At 42.4% G+C, this 25,846-nt stretch overlaps 1 protein-coding gene and 1 pseudogene across 2 annotated transcripts in view; one reads left to right on the plus strand and one right to left on the minus strand.

Annotated features, from left to right (window-relative positions):
* Nucleotides 1–12,146: 12,146 nt before the first annotated feature.
* LOC122734090 lies at nucleotides 12,147–12,641 on the minus strand (annotated as a pseudogene).
* An 11,977-nt stretch (nucleotides 12,642–24,618) lies between these two features.
* The window catches only part of LOC122733816 (heat shock factor protein 3-like), a 56,657-nt gene continuing 55,429 nt past the window's right edge, over nucleotides 24,619–25,846 (plus strand). For both annotated transcript variants that reach the window (XM_043974518.1, XM_043974519.1), the window contains exon 1: nucleotides 24,619–24,837. In XM_043974518.1, coding sequence (XP_043830453.1) covers nucleotides 24,742–24,837 — 96 coding nt within the window. In that variant the 5' untranslated portion in view covers nucleotides 24,619–24,741. The remainder of the gene's footprint in view (nucleotides 24,838–25,846) is intronic.

Raw genomic sequence — 25,846 nt, forward strand, 5'->3', positions numbered from 1 at the left:
AGTCATGTTGTGAAAGAAGAATCAGAACAAAAGGGAAAAACCTCAAAAAAGAGAAAAAACAACAACAAAAAAGTAGAAACAGTATGGTTCAATCTGCATTCAGAACCCACAGTTATCTTCTCTGGTTGTGGAGAACACCTTCCATCATGAGTTCCATGGAATGGTCAACAATTTGTCTGAAAAAGATTTAGGGGTTATAGCAGACCACAAGCCCAATGGGACTCAACAATAGGATGTGGCAACCAAAGAAGCTGATCCAATCTTAGGCTGGATTCAGAGAATGAGGAGGTGACAGTCCCACTCTACTCAGCCCAGGTCAGATCTCATTTGCAATATTTTGTTCAGTTCTGGGTACCACATTTTAAAAAGGACACTGACAAACTAAAGAACATCTAGTCAGTCATTCAACAGGTATTTATTAGGCGCTTACTATCTGGAAGGATGTGACCCTGGGCAGGTCACGTCACCCTGTTTGCTTCAGTTTTGGCGTCTGTAAAATGAGCTAGAGAAGGAAATTGCAAACCAAAACCCCAAATGGTGTCACAGAAAGTTCCAAATGGCATCACAGACAGTTCAATGACAACAATAACAAACATGGAAGGAATTGTGCTAAGTATTGGCGACACAAATAGGTTTGTTGTTGTTGTTGTCGTTTGTGGGCCGATGAGGGTTAAGTGACTCGCCTACAGTCACACAGCTAGTAAGTGTCAAGTGTCTGAGGCCGGATTTGAACTCAGGTCCTCCTGAATCCAGGGCCAGTGCTCTATCCACTGTACCACCTAGCTGCCCTTCAAATAGTTGTTGTTTTTTTTAAAGACAATTCTAACACTCAAGGAGCTTATATTCTAAAGAGGGGAGATAACACGTGAAAGGGGAACCAATAAGAAGTTAGGGAAATGGTAGAAGGAGGTGGCGGGCATGGTGGCTAGGTCTGGAGAAGGATGGCTGGCTGGTATGGGCCCTTACCCCAAATGGAGGTTCTTGAAGGAAAGTCTAAAGATGGAGGGAAAGCAAAATGGAGAAAGGCCTAGGGCCTTTGCCGTCTGAAAAGAGGCTGACGGCACTGGACAGGTTTAGCCTAAAGATAGAGCTCTGGGGGGACATGGTTTCTTTCTTAATCATCGAAAAACTGTCATGTGGAAAAGGAATTAGATTTGCTCTGTTTATCCCCCAAGAGCCGAACCAGGAGCAGCAAATAGAGACTTGACGTCACAAGACCTTCCTAACACAATGAGGGCTGTCCTCCAAAGTGGCATGGGCTGCCTTGGGAAATAAACGGGAAGCTCCCCTTCCCTGAGAGTCTGCAAACAAAAGTTGGCTGATGGCTTGTCAGGTGTTTGTAGAAGGGGATTCTTATTTAGTGATGGGCTGCAAAGAAACGAATCTCGACTTCCCTTTTCTGATTTTGTGAGAAGTACCAAGAAGAGATGAAGCAAATAAATAAATAATTTTTAAAGAGAAGAAGAGATGAAGCGCTAAGAATAAGCTTCTATCTCATTAAGGGGGTAACTTTGGGTCTAAGAGCTTAGAAAGGTCGGGCCAGGGGGAGAGTGGGAAAGGTTGATTCACAATTCATCGTATTCTTTCTGCTTTTAATTGTAAAAATAACAAAAAAAAACCCATCAAGCAGGGGGCAATTGGCTTGTCAGAAATTGGGCTTCACAATGGGACGGTGGGTGGGAGGGAGAATGGAGATGTGGAAATAAAATAAAATCTAATTAAAAAAACGAAACTCTAGCCACTAGGGAATGTTCGAATTTTCAGCTTGACTTGTAATCGTGGAATTAGAGGCTTTCTCTGCTGTGAAAGAAATTTTGGCATTAGCTGGCAGGTGGGAGAAGCAGTCATTGGGTAAGAGGGGCCTTCAGTAAGGTTGTTATTATTAAGGTCTAAACCTGGGTGTTAGCAGAACAAAGAAAGCACTGAAATTGACCTGGGAGGCTAAGAAGGCAGCAGCTGTGGTCAATTGTCCTAAGGAGGGTACCAGGCAGCCCATAAAACCAGGGAATGGGGGGCTTATTGCTGCTGGTGTTTGTGACACTAACTGGGTGGAACTTTCCAGTTTTCGCAGCAAGGGAAAGGCATTAGATGGGATCTCTGTCGTTGCAGAGGACAGCTGCAGAGGCCTAAGGGGATAGTAGGGCAGCTGCTGGGAGCGTTGCCCTTTGTTTCTGAGTTTGGTGGGCCTTGGGCTCAGTCTCCCTTCATGCCATGGTGTAGGGTGTCCAGTCCTTAGGCAGAGTCTAAGTAAGTGAGGGCAAGAGTAGGTTGGGGGTGGTGGCTAAGGAATAAAGCAGGGGTTTCAGGAGGTTGGGGGGGCAACGGAGTCTTTAAATTCCCTTTCAGTTCCACAAATACATTTCCCACTCAGCCACACCAGCCTCTTGCCTACCTGCCCTCAATAATCAGGGGTGTTTGTCCCCACAATTGGGGGGAGGGATCATAGGGTCATATCTAGCTAAAGTACAGATAGGGGAGGGAGGGAAGGAGAGATAGAATTTGGAATTCAAAACTTTAAATGGAGATGTTTTTTATCCAAAATTTAAAAAAATAAAATAATAAAATAAATAACAGTGAATAGCACTCGGGACCTGAAATAGGGAACTTTTGAGTTTAACCTCAACCTCAGACACCCTGGGTAAGCCACTTCATTTCTGTCTGCCTCAGTTTCCTCATCTGTAAAATGAAAATCATAATAGCACCTACCTCTCAGGGTTCTTGTGAAGCTCAAATAAGATAATATTTGTGAGGTGCTGAGCACAGTGCCTTTGCACATAGTAGGTGCTTAATAAATGGTAGCAATCATTCTTTTCCTCGCACATGCTCTGTGTGAAAGAGCCTTTCTGAAAAAATAAATAAATAAAAAAGAAATTTAAAAAAAAAAGAAAGAAAGAGCCTTTCTGGGGCCTCTCTGTTAGAACAGAAGGATCATGGGACTCCAAACCCTGGGAGTTGGACGGGATGCCCTTGGAGTCTACTCTAAGCACCTTGTCCCTAAGCCACTAAGCTAACTTATCCTCTCTTCCTGAAACTGAATTTGTCCTAGTTCATTCTTCTATTTTTTGGGCCTCATGAATTGCACAGTTGACTTGTGTGGGTTTTTTATTGCTCACCTAGGGAACCAATTGACAGGCATGGAGAACACCCATGGGACTCAAAGTGCAATGATTCTGTGTCACAAGGGCAATAATAATGCAGAATGTAAGGCCCTCGAGTGCAAGGCCTAGCTTTTCAGTGTGGCACAGGGTAAAGATGGCTAAACGTGGACTTGGAACCAATGTGGAATCCCACCCCTTCCATTCAACTACCTGTGTGGCCTGAAGGCCACAAGGCATGACTTAAACTTCCCCAAGCCTTCATTTTCTCTCTGTGAAAATAAGGGGATTGGACCAGGGGACCAGCTGGTCTCTGAGGCATGACCAGATCTCACTCTAGGATCCTGTAACTTTGGACAGGTCCCTTCTCCTCCCTGGGCCTCAGTTTCCCCCTCTATAAACTTAAGGAGTTGGTTTAACTGGTCTCTGAGGCACATTCCTATTCTAGATCTCTGAACCTATGAGTACTTGTGGGTTGCCCCCTTTTGTCCCTGGAGTCTTGAAATGGTACTTTGTTCATAATAGCTTTCAGAAATATTTTATTGAATTGAATTGAAGCCAGAGTCCTATGGGGCTGGGGAAATGCAGGGCATAAGATTTACACACACTTGTGGCCATTCAAAGCATTACAGGCATACCTCATTTTATTGCACTTTTCAGATATTGATTTTTATTTTTTTTACAAATTGAAAGGGTTTTTTAAAGGTGTTTTTGTTTTGTTTTTTGGTGAAGCAATTGGGGGTTAAGTGACTTGCCAAGTATCAAACAGCTAGTAAGCATCAAGTGTCTGAATCTGGATTTGAACTTAGATCCCCCTGACTCCAGGGCCAGTACTCTATCCATCTGCTATGCCCCCTAGCTGCCCCACAAATTGAAAGTTTGTGGCAACTCTGTGTGGAGCAAGCCTACAGGTACCATTTTTCACATTGTGTCTCCTTGTCCCATTTTGGTAATTCTTGCAGTATTTCAAACGTTTTCATCATTGTTACATTTTGTATGGTTATTTGTGATCAGTGACCCTCGATGTTACTACTGCAATTGTTTTTGGGTGCTACAAACAGTGCCCATATAAGACAGTGAATTTAAAGGATAAACATTGTGTGTGTTCTAACTGTTCTACCTACCAGTTGTTCCCCCATCTCTCTCCCTCTCCTCGGGCCTCTCTATTCCCTGAGACACAATAATATTGAAATTGGGCCAGTTAATGACCCTACTATGGTCTCTAAGTATTTAAGTAAAAAGAAAGGCTAATGGATGGGGCAAACTTCATTGTTGTTTTATTTTAAGAAATTGCGGGCAGCTAGGTGGCACAGTGGATAGAGCACTGGCCCTGGAGTCAGGAGGACCTGAGTTCAAATCTGTCCTCAGACACTTAACACTTACTAGCTGTGTGACCCTGGGCAAGTCACTTAACCCCGATTTCCTCACAAAAAAAAAAAAAGAAAGAAATTGCCACAGGTACATCAACCTTCAGAAACCACTGGCTTGACCAGGTACAAGCCATTGACATCAAGGCAAGACCTTCCACCAGCAAATAGATTGTAACTCACTGAAGCCTCAGATGACCGTTAGTATTTTTTTAGCAATTAAGTATTTTTAAATTAAGGTATATACATTGTTTTTGTTTGTTTGTTTTTACACATGATACTACTGCACACTTAATAGACTACAGCATAGGGTAAATATAACTTTTATATGCACTGGGAAATCAAAAAATCCATGTGCAAAAAATCCATGTGACTTGTTTTATTGTGATTTTTGCTGTATTGCGGGTGTCTGGAAGGAAACCCACAATATCTCTGAGGTATATCTGTATTATCTTTTCACACACACTCACACATACACACCCATCATTTTCATGAAGGTAGAAAGTTGTACTTACATTAGCCAAGTGGCTGGCCTTGACAAAAGGAGCACAGATACAAAAAAAAAAAAAAAAAAAAGAGGAGCACAGACAACTGTATAAAAATCTGTGATTTTTTCCCCTTCTGCTTTATACTATATATCATCTTTCTCTGGGCCTTAACTTCCTTGTCACTGTTGTTGTTGTTGTTGTTTAATCATGTCCAACATTTTGTGACCACATTTGGGGTTTTCTTAGCAAAGATACTGGAGTGGTTTGCCATTTCTTTCTCCAGCTACTTTTTTTGTGGGGCAATGAGGGTTAAGTGACTTGCCCAGGGTCACACAGCTAGTAAGTGTCAAGTGTCTGAGGCCGGACTTGAACTCAGGTCCTTCTGAATCCAGGGCTGGTGCTTTATCTGCTGCACCACCTAGCTGACCCCTCTCCAGCTACTTTTACAGATGAGGAAACCAGGGTAAACAAGGTTAAGTGACTTGCTCAGGGTCACACAGCTAGTAAATGTCTGAGGCTGAGATCTTAACTCAGCTCCTCCTGATTCCAAGGCCCACACTCTATCCACTGCACACCTAGCTGCCCCTTTTCTAGTGTTCTTTTTTTTTATTTAATTTTTAATTTTTGCAGGGCAATGGGGGTTAAGTGACTTGCCCAGGGTCACACAGCTAGTAAGTGTCTGAGGCCAGATTTGAACTCAGGTACTCCTGAATCCAGGGCCAGTGCTTTATCCACTGCAGCGCCACCTAGCTGCCCCCTCTTTTCTAGTATTCTTAAACTTTTCTCTCCCTCACATACTCCCCAATCCAGTGAGTCTAGACTCCTTGTCATTAGATTGTGATCTCCTTAAAGGAAGGGACTAACATTTACCTCTTTTTGAATCCCCATGCTTAGCAAAGTGAGTGGCACATAGGGAGCACTTAATAAATGTTTGTTGATAGATTGTTCCCCCAACACATACAAAAAGTATAACTAAAATATCCAAATATAAATAGGAAATTAAGTTATCTCATTCATTAGGCCCCAGTGTGGCTTGTCCGCAGTGTACAAGAATTGGTAAATAACTTGGCCTTTTGAAATAGTCCAGAAGTAGTCATGCTCATGACAAAAAGTGTGGGTTGGAGAAAGAGTAATTCTGATACTAAAAATGTTGCTATGCTCACAAAATAGTCTTCTTGATTAAAAAATAAAGTCAGAGGGGCATCTAGGTGGCGCAGTGGATAGAGCACCGGCCCTGGAGTTGGGAGTACCTGAGTTCAAATCCGGCCTCAGACACTTGACACTTGTTGGCTGTGTGACCCTGGGCAAGTCACTTAACCCCAATTGCCTCACTTAAAAAATAAAAATAAAAAAAAAATAAAGTCAGAGCAGCTAGGTAGCACAGTGGATAGAGCACCAGCCCTGGATTCAGGAGGACCTGAGTTCAAATCCGAACTCAGACACTTGACACTTACTAGCTGTGTGACCCTGGGCTAGTCACTTAACCCTCATTGTCCCACAAAAAAAAAATAAAAATAATGTCTTTAGTTCATTTCTTCCATGCATATGAATGGTAAACTGTAGAAATGATTTTTCTTTTTACATGGAATAATAGGTACAAGGAAATTTACCAAAAGCCAAGGGATTCAGAGACAGGAAGAAGTCAGGAAGCCATGCATTAGAACCATGGACAAAAGGGGAATGGATTTATACTGAAAACTTTCTGAAAACAGCGGAGACCATCCACTTTGGGCTGGTTTTGCATTGATAATGGTAACCAGTTCAAACCAGAAAATAGTGCCTTCGATTGTGGTTTGAATTTTACACAGATTATGTCTTTCCCTCCTCAAAAAGTATCCTTTAAAAAAATCACCTTTTTGGCTAGCCACAGATCAGATTAACTGAATGATTCATTACTAACAAGTAATTATTATTTACAAATCTACCTCAATCTCCTAGGACATATACAATGATTTTTCAAAAATTTTGAATTCTATTTAAATAACATTGCTCTCAGAGGGAGAACAAAAAAGGTTTTGTAATTTTGGGGGGGAGTTGGAGGGGTTTTTTTTTGGGGGGGTGAGGCAATTGGGGTTAAGTGACTTGCCCAGGGTCATACAGCCAGTAAGTGTTAAGTGTCTAAGGCTGGATTTGAACTCAGGTCCTCTTGACTCCAGGGCCAGTGCTCTATCCACTGTGCTACCTAGCTGCCCCTTGTACTGTTAATAAATGACATAAAAGCATTTAAGAAATACTGTTTATTTTATCTGTCTTTCATCCTTTTTATTTTTGTGTATAATTTATACTGTACTTAATGGTATCATGGTGCAGGAATATAGTTTATAAAATAAGAATACTGTTTATATAGTTTGTAAACATAATTATAAATATAGAATATAGTTTATAGAATAAGAATATTGGGGGAATATACTCAAAATTATTTTACTGATGTGGGGTGTATAATCAAAAAATGTTTAGAGATCCTTGGACTTAATGATCTATTAATTAATTAATCTATTAATGATCTATTATATTATCTTCCCATTCAGTCAAGCATTTTTTTCTTGAAACAAAATTGGTTATTTTTCATTGTAAACTAACAAATATTTTAATTGTGTCTACTGATCTATGCTTTCCCTTCTACACATTGATTGAATTTTTTAAAACTCCTTAATGCATACCTCCAGCACCCTGAAAGACAAATCCCCACATTAACCTTGTCCAAAAATAGATATCTCTTTCTGAATCTCAAGTTTTTGCCTCTCTGGACAGAACTTGAGTGGCTTGAAGCTAGCAAACTTATAGATTGTTTTTGCTTTTGATCTTTTTTATTTTAATTTTTCTCAATTACATGTAAAGATATTTTTTGAGTTCCAAATTTTTCTCCCACCCTCCCTTTCCTCCCTGCTCCTGAAGCCAGTAAACCATTTGATATAGGTTATACATTACAATCATCTTAAACATATTTCCATATTAATCAGAACAAAAAGAAAGAAAAACCGCAAGAAAAAATAAACAGGAACAATAACAAAAAAAAAGAACAACAACAAAAGTGAAAATAGTATGCTTCCATCTGCATTCAGACTCCATAGTTCTTTTTCTGAATGTGGGGAGCATTTTCCATCATTGCTTTGGATCACTGCATTGCTGAGAAGGGTCAAGTCCATCACAGCTGAGGATCACAAAATGTTGTTGATAGTGCGTACAATGTTCTCTTGGTTCTGCTCATTTCACTCAGCATCAATTCATATAAGTCTTTCCTGGGTTTTCTGAAATACTTATGGCTTATTATTGTGTTGATCAGAGTTCTAAAATCGGTCACAGGAGCCTTTTTCCTTCATGTTTTCACTGTAGAAATTATTTTCCTAGTTCTAGTCATTTCACTCTGCATAAATCAGTTTAGAGAGGTCCCCCCAGTTGCCTCTGGAGCTGTTTTATCATTTCTTATGACACATGACCAATCACACTCATGGTCCACAATTGGTTTAGCCATTCTTCAATAGGAGAGCTGTCCATTAGTTTCCAATTCTTTGCCACTGTCCAAAGAGGGACTGTCAGTATCCTTGTACTAATTGATTCTTTTCTTCTTTCTCAAATTCCTTTGGGGTATAGGCCAAGGTAGTGGTAGAGCTTGGTCAAAGGGAACATGCACAGTTTACTCACTTTCTGGGCATCATTCCAAACTTTTTCCAGAATGGCTGGGCCAAGTCACAGCTTCCACGAACAGTGAACTAGTGTGCCTTTAACAAGCATCCATTAAGTGTTAATTATGTACCGGGACGGGTGCACATATTTCTTTGGAAATACAAAGAAAAGCACTCCCCCCAAAAAAACCCAACAGCCACAGTTCCCTCTCTGAAGGGGTTTGCATTCCGGGGTTGGGGGGGGGCAGCAATATCCTAAGTATGTACAAAATACATACAGTTATATGAAAGTAATCTGAGAAGGGAAGGCATTGGCAGCTTGGGGTGGACCAGGAAAGGCCTCTTGTAGAAGGTAGGATATGAACTGAGCCCTGGAGTAAGCAAAGGAAACTAAAGGAAAGCAAAAAGGGGCAGAGCATTCCAGGCACTGGCACAACCAATGCAAAGACCTGGAAATGGCCTTTGGAATGCCCTGGTTCTAAGTGGCCTAATGTGGCTCTATCACATCGTAGGTGGAGGGGATTGAGGTGAAGGAAGACTAGAAAGAGGAAGGGGCCAGTTTCTCTTTTTTTTTTTTTTTTTTTTGGTGAGGCAATTGGGGTTAAGTGACTTGCCTAGGGTCACACAGCTAGTGAGTGTTAAGTGTCTGAGGCCGTATTTGAACTCAGGTCCTCCTGAATCCAGGGCCAGTACTCTATCTAGCTGCCCCAGGGGCCAGTTTCTCAAGAGCTTTAAATGTCAAATGTGGGATTTTAGATTGTCATCTTAGAGGTCATAGGGAGCCACTGGAAATCCTTAAATAGGGATGTGAGCAGGTAGTATAATTTTGCATACTTTTCATTTATCAGTTGTTTGACTATTTCAATATTGGTACTTTTTGTATTATTGAATTCTGTATAAAGATTGAATACTGGGGCAGCTAGGTGGTGCAGTGGATAAAGCACCGGCCCTGGATTCAGGAGGACCTGAGTTCAAATCCGGCCTCAGACACTTGACACTTACTAGCTGTGTGACCCTGGGCAAGTCACTTAACCCTCATTGTCCCGCAAAAAAAAAAAAGTGAATGAATGAACACATTAATTAATTACATAGATAGATGAATGAATACATAAATAAAAGCATTTGCTAAATAAAGAATGAATAAGGATTGGATACTGCTATGTTCTGTAGTATAGAGTCATGTATAAGTACTTGTACTGAGTTCAATGCAAGAAATTTTGAATTACTAGTAGAAAACTTCATATTGTTCTTTTTTGCATTTAACCGGACCTAAAATGCTTGCCTTTTATGAAAGCATAATGCCCTACAACTTCTTGGGGTGAGAAAGCTCGTGCCTAACACCCACAGGTAGCTCAAATCCTTTGCTACTTCTCTAAGTGAGCCTACTTGTCTTCTTGACTGCTGGGTAAGTTTGCAATTCCACTTGGTTTACCCCTAGCAGCAGCAAGGTTCCATGAGGGAATTTCGGGTGCCCTTCAGGATAAAGGACCCAGAGGAAACTATCTGGACTTCTATGGGGATCGCCTATGAAAAAGGGACCCCTAAAGAATTTTCACGTACCCTGTGTTGAAAGAGACACTTTGTTTATGCATTGAGGGAATCACGGAAGAGTTTCTACTTAGGACAGTTTTCGCATTTGAGAAAGTTGACCACAAATCCCTGTGGGGTGAGTGCCATGTGGCTTGGAAAGCTCAGGGTAGACCAGTTGCTGTGTGAGACAGAAGCCAATTTTCTTTATCTTTGCTCTTTCGCTTATAGATTGAGAGAGGTCCAGTAGGGCTAATCAGTCTAAGCAAGCTTTATTTGGTAATTGTGGTATTGATTTGGTATATTCGGTAAACTCTGTAAAAAACAAAACAAAACAAAACAAAACACAACTCTTCTTTTCTTGACTGATTTGGGGAATTTTGTGAAATGTTATTTGTTCCCCGAGTCTGCAAAATTTTATATTTAGAGATAACTGCATTTTTTACATGTGAGATTGCATATTATAATGCAATATTGAGTTACATGATAATGTAAATTTGAGTTAGAGACCCAACTCTAAGACACTGGGAAAGCAAGTGGATAAAGATCATTTATAGAGAGACTGTAGTGAACTGATCTGAATTGGGGACTAGTACTAAGGGAAGAAAGAAAGAAAGAAAGAAAGAAAGAAAGAAAGAAAGAAAGAAAGAAAGAAAGAAAGAAAGAAAGAAAGAAAGAAAGAAAGAGACAGAGAGAAAGAAAGAAAGAGAAAGAAAGAGAGGAAGGAAGGAAGAGAGACAGAGAGAAAGAAAGAAAGAAACAGAGAGAATAAAGAAAGAAAGAAAAAAGAAAGAAACAGAGAGGAAGGAAGAAAGAAAGAGAGAATAAAGAAAGAAAGAAAAAAGAAAGAAACAGAGAGGAAGGAAGAAAGAAAGAGAGAGGAAGGAAGGAAGGAAGGGGGGAAGCACTTATTTCGGGGGATGACCAATTTCAAATGGGGGAAATGTATAACCTGGGCTGATCTGGGCATGCCCAGTTTATGAGGAGCCTATAGAGCATGTCTGCATTGCCTAACATGGAGGCCATGTAGGTAAGGATAGCTACCTTTGACTGACTGCCTTTGTTTTTAAAAATGGGAGACTGAAACAACCACTCTTTTTGGTAATCTGTGCCTTGCATATGCCATGAACTGAATCATAAAGGAAGAAGGTCCCTCCTTCCCCTGATCCCTTTCTTTTACCTCTGGTTCTGAAAAATGGCCCCAGGGAGGTTGTTTCTGTTTTGTGCTATTTGTCCTTGGTTTTAGGGGTTGGCAGTTATCTCTCAGGCACTGGGAGTTGGTGTCATGGAGACCTTAGAGGCAGGATTGCAGGCAGAATGATGCAGCCAGCCAACCCAGCATGAAAGCCCTGAGAAACCAGGGCACCAGGGACTCAAGCCTGAGAGAGATTTTGGACTTGGAACTGGGACTGGGCTCTATGGGAACCGGGCTAAGCCATGAACCTAATGCCCTTCCTTTTCCCAGAGACTGAGGTGGTTCAGGGTAACACCATTTTTCATTAGCAGCTCCACAAAAACTATCATGCCTCCCCTAGGATAAACTGACCACCTGAAATTTCTTCACCATGCAGATGACTCATTTTTGTTTGTTTGTTTGTTTTGGTGAGGCAATTGGAGTTAAGTGACTTGCCCAGGGTCACACAGCTAGTAAGTGTCAAGTGTTTGAGGGCAGATTTGAACTCAGGTCCTCCTGACTCCAGAGCTGGTGCTCTATCCACTGCACCACCTAGCTGCCCCCCAGATGACTCATTTTTGAGGACTGGAGGATAAAGCAATAAACTCCCAAAGACTTCCTTTGTAGAGGGCTCAGAACTTTCTAAGTAACTCTCCATTTTCCATGAGCAGCTCTGCTTGGTTCCTGTTCCAGAGAACATCATGCCCCTGAGCCAAGTACCTCCTGGTGCCCCCACCCCCTTTTCACCTTTATTTTGTGTGTTGTCTTCCCCTTTAGATTGTAAGCTCCTTGAGGGTAAGGGCTGGTTTTCTTTTTTTTTCTGTTTGTTCAATCTTTATTGGATAAGTGGGGAAAGGTAGGCAGGGTCCAGTTTAGTCCTTCTTGACAGTGGCCTTCCTCACGGCAGCCAGGACGTTGCTGAGCTCCTCTCTCTTCCTCTTGGCTCAGATGTGAGTTCCATTTTTTTCTTTTTCTTTTCTTTTCTTTTTTTTTTTTTGGTGAGGCAATTGGAGTTAAGTGACTTGCCCAGGGTCACACAGCTAGTAAGTGTCAAGCATCTGAGGCCAGATTTGAACTCAGGTCCTCCTGACTCCAGGGCTAGTGCTCTATCCACTACGCTACCTAGCTGCCCTGAGTTCCATTTTTTTGATGAACTTTAGGGCTTCCTTATCCTTAGAGACTTCTAACCATTCCATGACCCGCCTCTCATAAGGGGCAAACCCACACACTTCCTGGATCATATCTCTCACAAATTTGGTGTGTTTGGTCAGGTGCCCATGGCAGCGGCAGTATCGCAGCTTCAAAACATTCTTGGTAATTTTGTGGCCCTTGTTGAGGCCCACGGCCATGGGGTAGCGGATGGCCATGGCTGCGGTGCAATTGTAGCCTCAATGGCAGCCACACACAAGGAAGGAAAAGAGTGTTGAACTCTGGGAAATGTAACCTCCCTGGTTTTCTTTTTCATATGTGTATCCTCAGAGCTTGGGACACAGTAGGCACTTAATAAATGTTTATTGAATTGAATTGAATTGGCAGCTTGAATAGAGAATGGATTGGAGTGGGGAGTCAGTTGGGAAGACCATTAGAATGTTCTGTATGGAACATCCTAAGGTGGGGCATAGGTCTGACAGTCTGTGTTCCAAATATAAAGAATCAGTCTCAAATTATATTATCTCTTAGGGTCCTTTCAATCAAGCTCCAGACACATCCATTGGTATCTGTTACTTTTGAATTTTGAAAACCTCTCACAGCCTATTAGCAGTATTGCGCCTCATCTTAGCTAATGCAGCTGCCTCCAGATTAAGGGTCCAAGGATAGATGCTGTCTACCATGATGGAAGCAGACTTGAATGAGTTATTTCCAGCTGACGACCACACCATTTCCCAACAAGAAGCTACTGCTAGTAATTCCCCAAAGGTCCCAAATCTGCATCTCATTGGTCTACTAAGAGCAGACAGCAACTGCTAGGGGCCTTGGGGCTCCCATGAAAATCCTCCCTCTGATGTCTCCCTCAGAACAACCTAGCCATAGCTAGAAAATCTTCCAGGATGCTCCCTGGTGCTGAGCTGTTTGTCTTGTCATCCCAGGATCAGCTTTGGTAAGTGCCCGGTTCCCAGTGTCAGAAGGTTGGTCACCAAGAGGATGAATTTCTTTTGTTCATAGGGACTCATGAAGAAATAATGATCTCATGAGGTATGTAGGGACTACAATCTGTATCAGCAAATAAATTAAAACCTTTGTGAATCCCTGAGTTACATATCTCAGGAAATATTTGAAGATGTCTGGGGAGAGAGGGGAGCCAGGTAGCCTGGACAAAAGAAGGGAAGCCAGTAGACAAGAGACCATGACCAACTTTGGGCACTGAACGTTCACTCTAGGCCAGAGTTCTTCAGACTTTTTTTTTTAACATTCTTCTCTATCAATAAAAAGGTTTTGAGCCTGTATACATGTCATTATTTCTAAATGGTATTCATGTATAGAAAAGTATTGTGTGGTAGTGAAGAGAGACACATCTTTGAAGGCGGAAAGACCTAAGGCTCAGAGGCTTTTTTGGTATGATTATCAAATTTGTTCTTGTTCTTGTTTGTCCTTTGTTCTCAAAGAGGACCATGTCATCGGGAGGTGATGTCATAACTTGCAGTGAATTGGATTGAAGTAAGGGAGGGCTGTGTAAAGTCAACAACCTTGATCTCTCCTCCAGAGCCATCTAGGTCCAGTGACAAGATAGACATCGTGATGACTGGAGATGGCCCCAAATGTTTAAGGCAATTGGAGTTGAGTGACTTGCCCAGGGTCCCCCCCCCCAGCAGCTATTGCAATAGTCCAGGTGATGAAGTCATGAGAGACCACACCAGGGCAGCAGCTGAGTCAGAGGAGAGGAAGGGGTGTGTTAGAGAAAAGTTGCAAAGGGGCAATTGCCAGGCCTTGGCAACAGATTGGATCTGGGGGATGAGAAAGAGAGAGGCATCCAGGATGATGCCTAGGTTGTGAACCTGAGGGACTGGGAAGGTGGTGGTGCACTCTACAGTAAAGTAACAGGAAATTCAAAAGGATTGCAAGGAGATCAGGGAGGGCATTCCGGGCAAAGGGCAGTGCCTGGACAAAGGCACAGAGGTCTGAGAATACAGGATAGAGAGTTGTGGAGGGTAAAATTCATGAAGGGAAGTTTTTAGGAGCTAAGGTTGAATGGTACCAGGTTATAGAGAACCTTGAGTAACAGACAAAAGAACTTGAAATTTCCCTGGGAGCCAATAGGGACCACTGGCAAACTTTGAGAAGAGTGGCATGGGCAGCTCTGGGCATAACATCCAGCCTGCCAGTATTGTGGGGGGAGGAGCAGAAGAGGAGAGGGAGTGAAGGGGGGGTCAAGCTTTTTAGGATGCCATTGCTCCAGTCTAGGATGGTGGCAAGGACGGCCTTTGCCAGGGCTCTCAGTGCAGTCTATCATATTACATTATAGTTTCCCAGCTTGCATTCAAGTTGTGGGATATAGGCTAATATTTATATATGTGTGTGTATATACATACTATAATACTATTATATACTCTCTATATATACATATATACTATAATACTATTATATACTCCTATATACACATATATACTATAATACTATTATATACTCTATACATACACATACATACTATAATACTATTATATACTCTATATATACTATAATACTATTATATACTCTATATATACTATAATACTATTATATACTCTCTCTATATACATATATATACTATAATACCATTGTATACTCTCTATATACACATATATACTATAATACTATTATATACTCTCTATATACATATATACTATAATACAATTATATGCTCTCTATATACTATAATACAATTATATACTCTATGTATACACATATATACTATAATACTATTATATACTCTATATATACACATATATACTATAATACTATTATATACTCTCTATATACATATATACTATAATACAATTATATGCTTACTATAATACTATTATATACTCTCTTTATATTTATTATATATATAACATAACACACAAATAATTTTTGTTTTGTTTTGTTTTTTGAAGAAAATTAGATTTGATTAATATTATAGTACAGGAAAACAGATATTAGTTTTACAGTAGTAATAAAGTAAGCAGCCTAACAATGTAACTATTTTTTCTGATAAAAGTATTTTATTTTTTTCCAGTTACATGTAAATATAGTTCTCAACTTTTGTTTATACAAGCTTTCCAATTTCAGATTTTTCTCCCTCCCTCCCCTCCCTCCCCCCTCCCCTAGACAGCAGGTAATCCGATATAGGTTATATATATATATATATATATATATATATATATATATATATATATGTATATGTATATGTATATGTATATACACATATATATGTATATATATATAAAACATTAAACATATTTCTGCATTAGTCATGTTATAAGAGAAAAATCAGAGCAACGATGAAAAACCTCAAAATAGAAAAAACAACAGCACCAAAAACAAAAGAAATAGTATGGTTCATTCAGCATCTATACTCCACCATTCTTTTTTTTCCTGGATTTGGAGAGTCTCTTCCATCATGAGTCCCCTAGAACTCTTCTGTACCATTACATTGGTGAGAAGAATATAGTCCATCACAGTAGATCAACACACAATGTTGATGATACTGTGTACAATGTTCTTCTGGTTCTGCTCATCTCACTCATCATCAGCCCACGCAGGATCTTCCAGGTTTCTCTGAACTCCTGCTCATCGTTTCTTACAGCACAATAGTATTCCATTACATTCATATACCACAACTTGTCCAGCCATTCCCCAATTGATGGGCATCCCCTCAGCTTCCAATTCCTTGCTACCACATAAAGAGCAGCTATAAATATTTTTGTACATGTGGGTCCTTTTCATTTTTCTAAGATCTCTTTGGGAAAAAGACCCAAAAGTGGTGTTGCTGGGTCAAAGGGTATGCACAGCTTTATCGCCCTTTGGGCATAATTCCAAATTGCTCTCCAGAATGGTTGGATCAGTTCACAGCTCTACCAACGATGCATTAGTGTTCCAATTTTCCACAGCTTCTCCAACATTTATTATTTTCCTTTTTTGTCATTTTAGCCAATCTGATAGGTGTCAGGTGGTACCTCAGAGTTGGTTTAATTTGCATCTCTCTAATCATTAGAGATTTAGAGCATTTTTTCATATGGGAATAGATAGCTTTGGTTTCTTCATCAGAAAACTGCCTGTTCATATCCTTTGACCATTTCTCAACTGGGGAATGACTTGGATTCTTATAAATTTGATTTAGTTCCCTATATATTTTAGAGATGAGGCCTTTATCAGAAGTACTGGCCTGAAAAATTGTTTCCCAGCTTTCTGCCTCCCTTCTAATTTTGGATGCATTGCTTCTGTTTGTACAAAAATTTTTAATTTAATATAATCAAAATCATCCATTTTGCATTTTACAATATACTCTATCTCTTGTTTGGTCATAAACTGTTTTCCTTTCCAAAGATCTGATAGGTAGACTATTCCTTTCTCTCCTAATTTACCTATGGTATCACCTCTTATGTCTAAATCATGTATCCATTTTGACCTTATTTTAGTATAAGGTGTAAGATGTTGGTCTATGCCTAATTTCTGCCATACTATCTTCCAGTTTTCTCAGAAGTTTTTGTCAAATACTGAGTTCCTATCCCAGAAGCTGGAGTCTTTGGGTTTATCAAACACTACATTACTAGTGTCATTTACTACTGCATTTCCTGAGCCTAGCCTATTCCATTGATCTACCACTCTATTTCTTAGCCAGTACCAGATAGTTTTGATGACTGCCACTTTATTATAGTAAAGTTCCAGATTTGGTACAGCTAACCCACCTTCCTGTGCATTTTTTTTTCATTATTTCCCTTGATGTTCTTGACTTTTTGTTTTTCCAGATGTATTTTGTTATTATTTTTTCTAGCTCTATAAAATAATTTTTAGGTAGTCTGAATGGTATGGCACTGGATAAGTAAATTAATTTAGGCAGTATTCTCATTTTTACTATATTAGCTCTGCCTATCCATGAGCAATTGATATCTTTCCAATTATTTAGATCTGATTTGATTTGTGTGAAGAGTGTTTGGTAGTTGTGTTCATAGAGTTCCTGGGTTTGTCTTGGCAAGTAGACTCCCAAGTATTTTATATTATCTACCATTACTTTAAATGGAATTTCTCTTTCTATCTCTTGCTGCTGTACTTTGTTGGTCATGTATAGAAATGCTGATGATTTATGTGGATTTATTTTATATCCTGCTACTTTGCTAAAGTTGGTAATTGTTTCAAGTAATTTTTGAGCTGATTCTCTAGGATTCTCTAAGTATAACAGCATATCATCTGCAAAGAGTGATAGTTTTCTTTCTTCCTTGCCTATTCTAATTCCTTTTTCTTCTCTGATTGCTAAAGCTAACATTTCTAGTAGAATATTAAATAATAGGGGTGATAATGGACATCCCTGTTTCACCCCTGATCTTATTGGGAAGGCCTCTAACTTATCTCCATTGCATATAATGCTTGCTGCTGGTTTTAGGTAGATACTGCTTATTATTTTAAGGAAAGCTCCACCGATTCCTAAGCTCTCTAGTGTTTTTATTAGGAATGGGTGCTGTATTTTGTCAAAAGCTTTCTCTTAGTCTTATTGAGATAATCATATGATTTTTGTTAGTTTTCTTATTGATGTGGTTGATTATGTTAATAGTTTTCCTAATGTTGAACCAGCCTTACACTCCTGGTATAAATCCCACCTGGTCATAGTGTATTATCCTGGTGATCACTTGCTGTAATCTCCTTGCTAATATCTTATTTAAGATTTTAGCATCAATATTCATTAGGGAAATTGGTCTATAATTTTCTTTCTCTGTTTTTGCTTTGCTTGGTTTTGGTATCACCACCATATTTGTATCATAGAACAAATTTGGTAGAACTCCTTCTTCACCTATTTTTCTAAATAATTTGTATAATATTGGAATTAATTGTTCTTTAAATGTTTGGTAAAATTCACCTGTAAACTCATCTCGCCCTGGAGATTTTTTCACACACTAATAATTTTAAGGAGAGCTTTGACAAGAGTTCAGAGACTGACGTCCAACCAAGGGAATCCAGGAAGGCTTCCTGGATGAGGGGGCCTCTGAGGCCAGTCTTGGAGAATGGGTAGACTGGGGTAAGAGCAGAGGGATATGGTGTCACATGGCATTCCATATAGTATGCCTAGGAGACAGTGCATAATCCAGCTTGCCTAAGAGGACAGACCACAATAAGGAAAGTAGTGGGCAATAAAGCTGGAAAGACAGATGGGAACCAGATCTCAGAGGGCCTTGAATGCCAGGCTAAGGACTTGGGACTTTCTTTGGCAGGTTATGAGGATCCACGGGGGTGGATCCATTGGTCACAATGGGCCACCCCTGCCTGGAGGAGAGAGTGAAGTTGGTGACCTTGCACAGTCCTCCCTCACTTAAATCCAGTTCACTGCAAGTCATGATATCACCATGGCAACAACAACATTGCCCTCTGCGACCTTTGACACCAGGTCACTATCTTCTCCTGTGTCCTCTGTCTGACCTCTTTCCTTCTTGGTGTTCCTTGCCTGATCTTCATTTGGATTTCACTTCCTCAATATGGCTGCCTCCACAGGGTTATGCCCTGGGCCCTCTCCTTTCCTTGCCTCTATACTATTTTGCTTGGCATTCTCATCAGCTCCTTTTTCTGATCTATTTATCCAACCCAAATGTCTCTCCTGATCTCCAGAGTCAAATCTCCAACTGCCTGTTAGATATTTCAAACTGAATTTCTCATAGTTATCTCTTTTTTTGGTGAGGCAATTGGGGTTAAGTGACTTGCCCACTGTCACACAGCTAGTAAGTGTCAAGTGGCTGAGGTTGGATTTGAACTCAGGTCCTCCTGACTCCAGGGCCGGTGCTCTATCCACTGTGCCACCTAGCTGCCCCTCATAATTATCTTAAACTCAATTGAACCCATTAGTTTTCCCTCAAATCCTCCCCTTGGGAAGGAGGTGGTGCTGCAGTAGACAGAGTGCCAGGCTTAGAGTCAGGGAAACTCATCTTCATGAGTTCAAATCCAGCCTCAGACATTTACTAGTTGTGTGATCCTGGGCAAGTCACTTCACCATGTTTGCCTCAGTTTTGCCATATGTCAAATGAGCTGGAGAAGGAAATGGCAAACCACTCCAGTATATTTGCCAAGAAAACCTCAAATGGGGTCACGAAGAGTCAGACATGACTGAAAACAACTGAACAACAAAACCCTCCTCTCTTCCTAACATTTTATTTACTGTTGAAGGTACTGTCATCCTCCCAGTCACTGAAGCTCACAGCCTAGGTGTTATCCTTCACCCCTCATATCTACCTGTGTAATATTTCTCATATATATTCCCTTCTCTCCTCTGACATGGCTATTATCCTGACCCTCATTACCTTATTTGGGGGGGGGGAGGATTTTGTTGTTTTCTTTTATGTAGGGCAATGGGGTTTAAGTGACTTGCCCAGGGTCACACAGCTAATAAGTGTTAAGTGTTTGGAGCCGGATTTTGAACTTAGGTCCTCCTGAATCCAGGGCTGGCGCTTTATCCACTGTGCCATCTAGCTGCCCCAACCCTCATTATCTTATGCCTAGTCTACTGCAATAGTCTTCAGGGAGGGTCAGCCTGCCTGCTCCAGCTCATCCTCCATTTTTAGCCTCCAAAGTGATTTTCCTAAGGCACAAGTCTGATCATGTCACTCCCTCCCTCCCCTCTCAATAATCTTCATTGGCTCCCTATCACCTCCAAATCTTCTGGAACTGGGATTTGACATCACCTCTCCTGACTCTAAGCTCAGTGCTCTCCCAACTGTGCCACACTCCCTCGAGAAGGTAAGAGTGGCCCACTGTCACCAGCTGATCCACCCCAGTGGTTCCTCATGACCTACCATAGTCCTTAGCCCGACATTCAAGGGCCTTCATGAGCTGCCCTCTCCTACTTTGCCCCTCTCCTTGTACTCCACAACCCTGGGGCACTGATCTCCTTGATCCATCTGCAGGATGGAAACATTGTGCATTTTGCTTTTTCACTGGCTGTTTCCCATGCTTAGAATCCTCTCCCCCTCATCCTCATTTCTTGGCTTCCATCAAGTCTTTACTAATGTCCTGTATTCAAGAAACTTTTCTCAACCCTATTCAATACTAGTGCTTTCCCTCTGATATTATCTCCAATTTAGTCTCGATTTATCCTGTCTGCGTAGTATGTTTTTGCATATCATCTCCCCCTTTAGAACATGAGCTCCCTGAGGACCCCCAGGTCTCATCTTTCTATCTCCAGTGCTCAAAAATGCTTGTTGACTGACCAACTGCCCTAGCTGTCACAAGCATTTCAGAATACAGAGGATTACGTGCAAAATACAAAGAAAAGAAGAGTATATAGGACACTGTGAACTTCGATTACATGCAGATATTTAGTTTCGTATTCAAGGCTCTGTAGTAGGCCCCAAGGATACAAGAAAATGAAAGAATCAACAAGTATTTAAGTAAGTCTTATGTTACAAGCATTATACTAGGAGTTGAGGAGGGGAGGCAAATTAAAAACAAAAACTCTTCCTTCCCTTAGGCTGGGGAGTTCTGGTCACAGAAGCCTGAGGTGGGAGAGGCCCAAAGAACATCTAAGGGAGAAACACAAGTATACAATATAACCCTGTTCCCAGTGGTCAGAGAGATAGGGCAAAGCAGAGACCTTGGCAAGTGCTAAGATATGTGGTGGGGAGGAGGCGAGATTCTCCACTGGGGACAGGAGGGGAGGATGTGCTAGATAGAGGAAATGCCTTGGTCATAAGAACTGGGAGATGGGAGCGGCCATGGGCCTCTCCTCAGCCCATACAAGCAAACAAGGCTGCCCCTACCTCAGAGGGCATGGATTCTAATAGAGTAAGAGAACACATAGAGAGGTGTGCCAGCTTGGGAAGAGTGTTTTGGGCAGGGAAGTCAGAGAGAAAGGTGATTAGAGTCAGACGACAATTCACAGCACCGGGTCTGGAGTCAGGAAGTCTTGGGTTCAAATCCAGCCTCAGACACCAACTCTGTGACCTTGGGCTAGTCACTTAAACTCTATCTGCCTCAATTTCTTCATTTGTACAATGGGACTTATAATACCACCAACTTCCCTGGGATGTTATGAAGAGAAATGAGATGTTTATAAAGCATTTTGTAAACTTTAAAGAACTATTACATGTTAGCTATTATGTTGTTGCTGGAGACAGGTGGCTCAGTGGATAGAACACTGCAGTCAGGATAGACCTAGCTTCAAATCCAGCCCTAGATACTTACTAGCTGTATGACCGTGGGCAAGTCATTTAACTTCCTTTTTTTCCTGAGGCAGTTGGGGTTAAGTGACTTGTCCAGGGCCACACAGCTAGTAAGTGTCAAGGGTCTGAGACTGGATTTGAACTCAGGTCCTCCTGAATCCAGGTCCGGTGTTCTATCCACTGCGCCACCTAGCTGTCCCTCATTTAACTTCTTTTTGCCATAACCCACTGGAGAAGGAAATGACAAACCACTCCAGCATCTTTGGCCAAGAAAATCCCAAGAATAGCACGGTCCACAGGGTCACAAAGAATCAGACGGTGCTGACCACTAACATTATATTGTTACTACTACTATTATTGCAGGAATGGGAGTGTTGATTTGATTACTCTTCTCAGAGGTAAAGCTAGAAAAGGGCAGGTGGTTTGGCATAGAAAAGGCCCTGAAGTGCTACTGAGACAATCACCTCCCTACTCCTTGCCATTCTTCGATTTTTATCCCTATAGAGAACTCTCAGAATGGAAAAAAACCCTTCACTGATTTGTCTGCCACATGGAGAGAGTCAAGGAACTTGCCCACAGACTCACAACTCCTATAGGCTGTCAAAGGTAGGACTTGAATCCAGATCTTTTTTTTTAATTACTAGTATTTCATTTTTTTCCAATTACCCATAAACATTCATTTTTGTAAGATTCTAAGTTCCAAAATTTTCTTCCTCCTTCCCTACCTCCCTCCCCTCCCCAAGACAGCAAGCAATCTGATAGAGGTTCAATATGTACAATTATGTTAAACATTTCTACATTAGTCATTTTGTGAAAGAAGAATCAGAACAAAAGGGAAAAACACAAGAAACAAACAAACAACAAACAACACCCTCCTTAGAGTAGTCGGCTTCAATCTGTATTCAGACTCCATAGTTCTTTTTTTTTTTTTTTTTTTGGATGTGGAGAGCATTTTCCTTCATGAATCCTTTGGAATTATCTTGGATCATTGTATTGCTGAGAAGAGTTAAATCTATCACAGTCGATCACTGTACAATGTTGCTGTTCCTGTGCTCAATGTTCTTAGTTCTGCTCACTTCACTCAGTATCAGTTTATTTCCAGGGTTTTCTGGAATCCACCTGCTCATCATTTCTTATAGCGATAATATTCCTTTACAATAGTATTCCATTACATTCATATGCCACAACTTGTTCAGCCATTCCCCAGTTGATGGGCATTCCCTCAATTTCCAATTCTTAGCCACCACAAAAAGGGCTGCTATAAATATTTTTGTACATGTGGGTCTTTTTCCCTTTTTATGATCTTTTTTTGGGTACAGATCTAGTAGTGGTATTGCTGGATCAAAGGGTATGCACAATTTTATAACCCTTTGGACATAGTTCCAGATTGCTCTCCAGAATGTTTGGATCAGTTCTCAACTCCATCAACAATGCATCAGCATTCCACTTTTCTTACATCTTTTCCGACGTTTATCATTTTCCTCTTTTTGTTTTGTTTTGTTCTATTTGCCAATCTGCTAGGTGTGAGGTAGTACCTCAGAGTAGTTGTAATTTGCATTTTGTTTAATCAATAGTGATTGAGAACATTTTTTTTTCATACGACTATAGAGAGCTTTAATTTCTTCATCTGAAAACTGCCTGAACAGAGAACTTTTTTACTCCAACACCAGTCTTGCATCCATCCCCTAAGCCTTGCTGCTTCACTGAATGGTCTCCAGCGCCCTCACAGTCTGCAACCCTACACACAACCTTGAATTTGACACCGTCTTTCTAACGCTGCTGCCCTTCTGTGTATGGTTTTGTCTTCCCAGCTAAGCCCGGGGCTTCTTCCCCTCCAACCCAGGGCCAAACCCGACTAGATCCAGACACCTGGTAGAGCCCAGGGACAACATCAACCAAATCAGTCAACATGGATCAAGTGCTTACTGCATACCATGCGCACAAATACATATAAATATATACAAAGCAAACTGTATACAAGATGAATAGGAAATAATGAACAGAAAGAAGGCACTGGAATTCAGAGGCGTTGGGGAAGGCTTCCTGTAGAAGAGGGGATTTTAGTTGGGATTTAAAGGAAGACAGGGAATCTGGGAAAGAGAGTATTCCAAGCCTGGAAGGTGAGGTAGGGGACACAGAAAGGCCAAGGGAGTATCCCTGGGGGTTGAATTGTAAAGTTAGAAGACCATTTATTAAGTTCTAAAGATCCCCTTGCTCTGACATTTTATGGTTTGGGGGACATAGCCTTTCCTTAGGCTTATTCCTCCCCCTTTGTAAAAAAGAGGAAGAGTTGGGTCAGATTGGAGCTCTCCAACCTGGAGCAAGTATGGAGTGGGTAGGCGAAGTCTCTCAAGTGTTCATAAGAATATTTGTCAACAGGCATTGGATTAAGCACCTACTACGGAGTGATCTCTGTTATTCTTTCTGTGCTGAGCTCTCAACTTTATTTCATTTCATATTGAGTAGGTAGGGGGTGTTCAGAGGTTGACTGAAATCAAGGCAAAGAGTGGCGTAGGTTGGAAAAGATGGGGGATGTGTGGACTTGATAGATGTATCTCTAAGGTTCCTGCTGACTGTCTTCTGGGATGGATTTGTTGGCAGAGGCCCTGTATTCCAAATCTACCTCTAGTACAACCTGTGTGACCTTGGTCAAGTCCTTTCAGCTCTAAGGCCTCCTGTGCTTTCCTCGGCAAAAATAAGGACAATTAGACGAGGTGGGTCTCTAAGTCTGAAAGGCAGGCTTGCCACCCAGCTCTTACAGTTACAACTCGTCTGGGGAGTCGCTAAACCCACCGAGGGGACGACAGCTGAAGGCTTCAGATTGCACCCCCCCCCGCCCCCGGGCGCAGCAAAGCCGAGGGCAAGGGCACCCCTCCTCCTCCCCCCCCCCATCCCCTCCCCTCGTGCGCATCTTGTCCTGTCCTAGGAGCCCCCCCAACGCGTGCCTCGAGGTCACGTGGCCCCCCGCCGTCCCTGCGGCCAATGGGAGCCCCCCTTCGGGCTCGGGGCCCCGCCTCTCGTCAGTGGGCGGGTCCGGAGGCTGGCCAGCCCCGGACAGCTCGGGGCTTCTTAGGCAGTTGTCAGAGTTCGGCTCTGAACTGAGGTGCGCCTTGTCAGCTTCTCAGCTCGCTTGCTTGCTCGGTCTCTCGGCATCATGGAGGGGGCTTCATCGGCGGTGCCTGGCTTCCTGGCCAAGCTCTGGGCTCTGGTCGACGACTCGACCACCGACGACGTGATCGGTTGGAGCCGGGTAAGGGCCGGGGAGGCTGCGCGTGCGCAGCGAGTGGGTTGGGGCGCGAGCCCGGAGATGGGGCTCCGGCCCAGAGATAGGACTTGCCACCCGACGCCTCGCCTTGCAGCCGGGGGTGCGTGAGGAGGGGGCCGCGCTCCGGCGCCCCGGAGCACGCATGCGCCCCTCCTCCTGCGCTCCGGCGCCCTCTGCTCCCTGCCTCCTGCGATCCCCACGGGGGCGCCACAGTTCGGGGCCCCGGGCCCCGGGGGCGGGGGCGTTGTCCCTCGTGCTGCCTGGAGCGCCCGTAGGCGACCATCAGGGGCCCCGGGCATCTCTGGTTGCGCACAAGGTGGCGAGGCTGAGTGGCGCTTGCCCCATAGAGCTTCTAAGTGGGGGCCCCTGCCCCAAAGAGCAAAGGGTTTGGGGGGGGTCTGCTTCCGCCCCAGAGATCTGCGGGGTGGGACCATTAGCGGAGGCTACCCCTGCTCCAAGAAGTTTTGACTGGACTAGAGAACTTTTTTTGGGGGGGGGGGGTGACTGAACTAGAGAACTTTTGGGGGGGTTGACTGGACTAGAGAACTTTTTGGGGGGCTACTCTTGCCCCGAGGAACTTGCAGGACGGGAGAGTGGTGGTGGGGTGGCGCCCCAAGGAGTTTTGCAAGGCTGGAGAGTTTTGGGGGGCTATTCTTGCACTAAGGAGTTTGCGGGGTGGAAGAGTTGGGGGGCCTATATTCCCTCAAGGGGTTTTCGGGACGGGAGAATTGGGAAGCTACTACCAGGAGTTTTGCTGGGCGGGGGACGAGGGGGGATTATTTTTGCCTTAAGTAGTTTACAGAATGGGAGGGGGGGGACTCTTGCCCCCAGCGGGTTTACAGGACGGGAGAATTGGAAAGCTCCTACTCTAAAGAGTTTTTTCCAGGGCGGAATTGTTTGGCGGGGGGGGGGGGGGGGGGGGGGCTTACTCTTGCCTTACAAAGTTTACAGAATGGGAGAATTGGGGGGGCTTATCATTCCCCAAGAAGTTTTA

This window comes from Dromiciops gliroides, chromosome X (assembly GCF_019393635.1).
Source record: "Dromiciops gliroides isolate mDroGli1 chromosome X, mDroGli1.pri, whole genome shotgun sequence".
Lineage (NCBI taxonomy): Eukaryota > Metazoa > Chordata > Mammalia > Microbiotheria > Microbiotheriidae > Dromiciops > Dromiciops gliroides.